Source organism: Trichomycterus rosablanca, chromosome 3, assembly GCF_030014385.1.
Source record: "Trichomycterus rosablanca isolate fTriRos1 chromosome 3, fTriRos1.hap1, whole genome shotgun sequence".
Taxonomy (NCBI): domain Eukaryota; kingdom Metazoa; phylum Chordata; class Actinopteri; order Siluriformes; family Trichomycteridae; genus Trichomycterus; species Trichomycterus rosablanca.
This window is the reverse complement of record NC_085990.1, coordinates 57,077,843-57,079,886: the sequence shown is the minus strand read 5'-3', so window position 1 is coordinate 57,079,886 and position 2,044 is coordinate 57,077,843. Positions and strand designations below refer to the sequence as shown.

The 2,044-nt window shown below is 57.2% G+C and overlaps 1 protein-coding gene across 1 annotated transcript; it reads left to right on the top strand.

The window, feature by feature from the left end:
• Positions 1-816: 816 nt before the first annotated feature.
• On the top strand, positions 817-1,467 carry nog2 (noggin 2). Its single transcript, XM_062992345.1, has one exon. The coding sequence runs from the start codon at positions 817-819 to the stop codon at positions 1,465-1,467; it is 651 nt and encodes a 216-aa protein (XP_062848415.1).
• The last annotated feature ends 577 nt before the right edge of the window (positions 1,468-2,044 follow it).

Sequence of the window (2,044 nt, the reverse complement as noted above, 5' to 3'; positions counted from 1 at the left end):
GAGAGGGTTTACCGGAGGAGCTACGGGAGGAGGGAGGAGGTGGAGACCCGGCCCGGGGGACGGAGGAGGGGTGCACAGCGCCGCGGCGGCGGGACGGTCTGGAGCCTCGAGACACCGACACACTCACACACACACTCATAGAGACAGAGTGTGTGTGTGTGTGCTCTGACATTTAAAACTCGGCCAGAGTCGCACTCAGGGGGTCTCCCCTACTACCCAAGCGCACTCCGCCGGGGGTCTGGGCTCCGTATCCAGCGCGACACTCCGAGCGACCGTCCACGGAGACGAGGGACAGACACAGGCGCTCCCCGGTCTCCATGGTGACCTGCTGAAGGGTCGAATGAAAGCAGGAGTCTGGAGGAGGAACCGAGGGTTCGAGCGGAATGTAGAGGAGCTGCGAGCGGATTGCATCACGGCTCCTTTTGGGACGGGGGGGTGGGAACCGGAGTCCTGAAATTCCACCCCGCGCAGGATTCCACGCATCTTCACTTTCGGATTGCATCACGATTCCTGGAAGATTAGCGAGACAAGACATGGAGCACCTCGGCAACCGAAAGGCACTCTTAGGAACTCAAACTTATTTCTGTGCTGGTTTGTGATTTTATTGATTTATTTTCTTGCTTTGAGCTTTGAAGTTCCCCGCATGCGTCTTTGTTTGGCACCATTATGACTTAAAACGCTCCTCACAGACCTTCTCCAACATCTCGGACCTTCTGAGGTGTCACATGAACCTTGCAGAACTTCCACAGACTGCATCAGGTTTGTTTTTTTGGGAACATTTCTTCCATGCATGCGCTGTGATCCCTCCACTGCACCATGCGATACGTCGGCCCGTGCACACTGCTCGCCCTGCTCCTGTTGCGCCTGTGCACCTGCCACCCCGGCGCCCACCGCAACGTCCGCGTGCGCCCGTCGCCCAGCGACCACCTGCCCATCCCGGACCTCAAAGAGGACCCTAATCCGGAGTACGACCCGCGAGAGCAGGACCTCTCCGAGGTCCCTCTGCGCAAGAAGTTAGGCAGCAGCTTCGACGCCGACTTCATGTCCGTGAGCGTTCCCGGGCAGCTCAACGCCACTGCATTCCCAGCGTCCCCCCAGGCCCCGAGCGGCGCCATGCCGGCCGAGATCAAGCGGCTGGACCTGGCGCAGACTCCCTACGGGCTGCGCGTCAAGGTGGGCAAGAAGGCGCGGCGGAAGTTCCTGCAGTTCTTGTGGACGCACACGCACTGCCCGGTGCTCTACACGTGGAAGGACCTGGGCGTGCGCTTCTGGCCACGCTATGTCAAGGAGGGGCACTGCTTCACCCAGCGCTCCTGCTCGCTCCCCGAGGGCATGTTCTGCAAACCGGTCAACTCCGTCACCAAGACGTTCCTGCGCTGGTACTGCCAGGGCTTCCTGCCGCAGAAGTACTGCACATGGATCCCCGTGCACTACCCCATCATCTCCGAGTGCAAGTGCTCCTGCTGAGAGCGGCGTGTGTGAGGTGTCTGAAACCCACCCAGCTCTGGAGAATGCACTCACCCGAGGTTCCTCAGGGGTTCCACAGGGGTTACTCAAGGGTTCCTCAGGGGTTCCACAGGGGTTACTCAAGGGTTCCTCAGGGGTTCCTCTGGTTCCAGGTAGAAAGGGGTACAATGTGGGACCTTCATCCTGGTCAGGGTTGTGGTGGGTCTATTTTGTCCAGAATCACCGGGTGCAATGCAGTAAGACACCCCAGACAGACAGGAACGCCAATCCAGGTGAAGAGAACCCAAACAAACTTTAAGTATTTATTATGTGATCAGTCCTTCAATGCCTTCTGCATTTCTCAGATCTTCTCTCAGGATTGATCTGATTGGCTGTTGGAGCTTCATTTGTGATATACATCATTATTATTACGATCACCCAGGTCTGCCCCATTCTGTCTAAAATGCACTCTCAAAGGTTCCAGGGTTCCCGAATCCCTTTAGCAAGCCAGAATGGTTCTACCAAGAACCTACAACCATCTAAAGTCCACGGTGCCGTGGAGACGCTCTTCTATTATAATGGAGCACCATTATAGAGG

What these genes read in the sequence shown, in the direction of transcription:
- nog2 (XM_062992345.1), top strand. Translation starts at nt 817, where the DNA reads ATGCGATACGTCGGCCCGTGCACACTGCTCGCCCTGCTCCTGTTGCGC.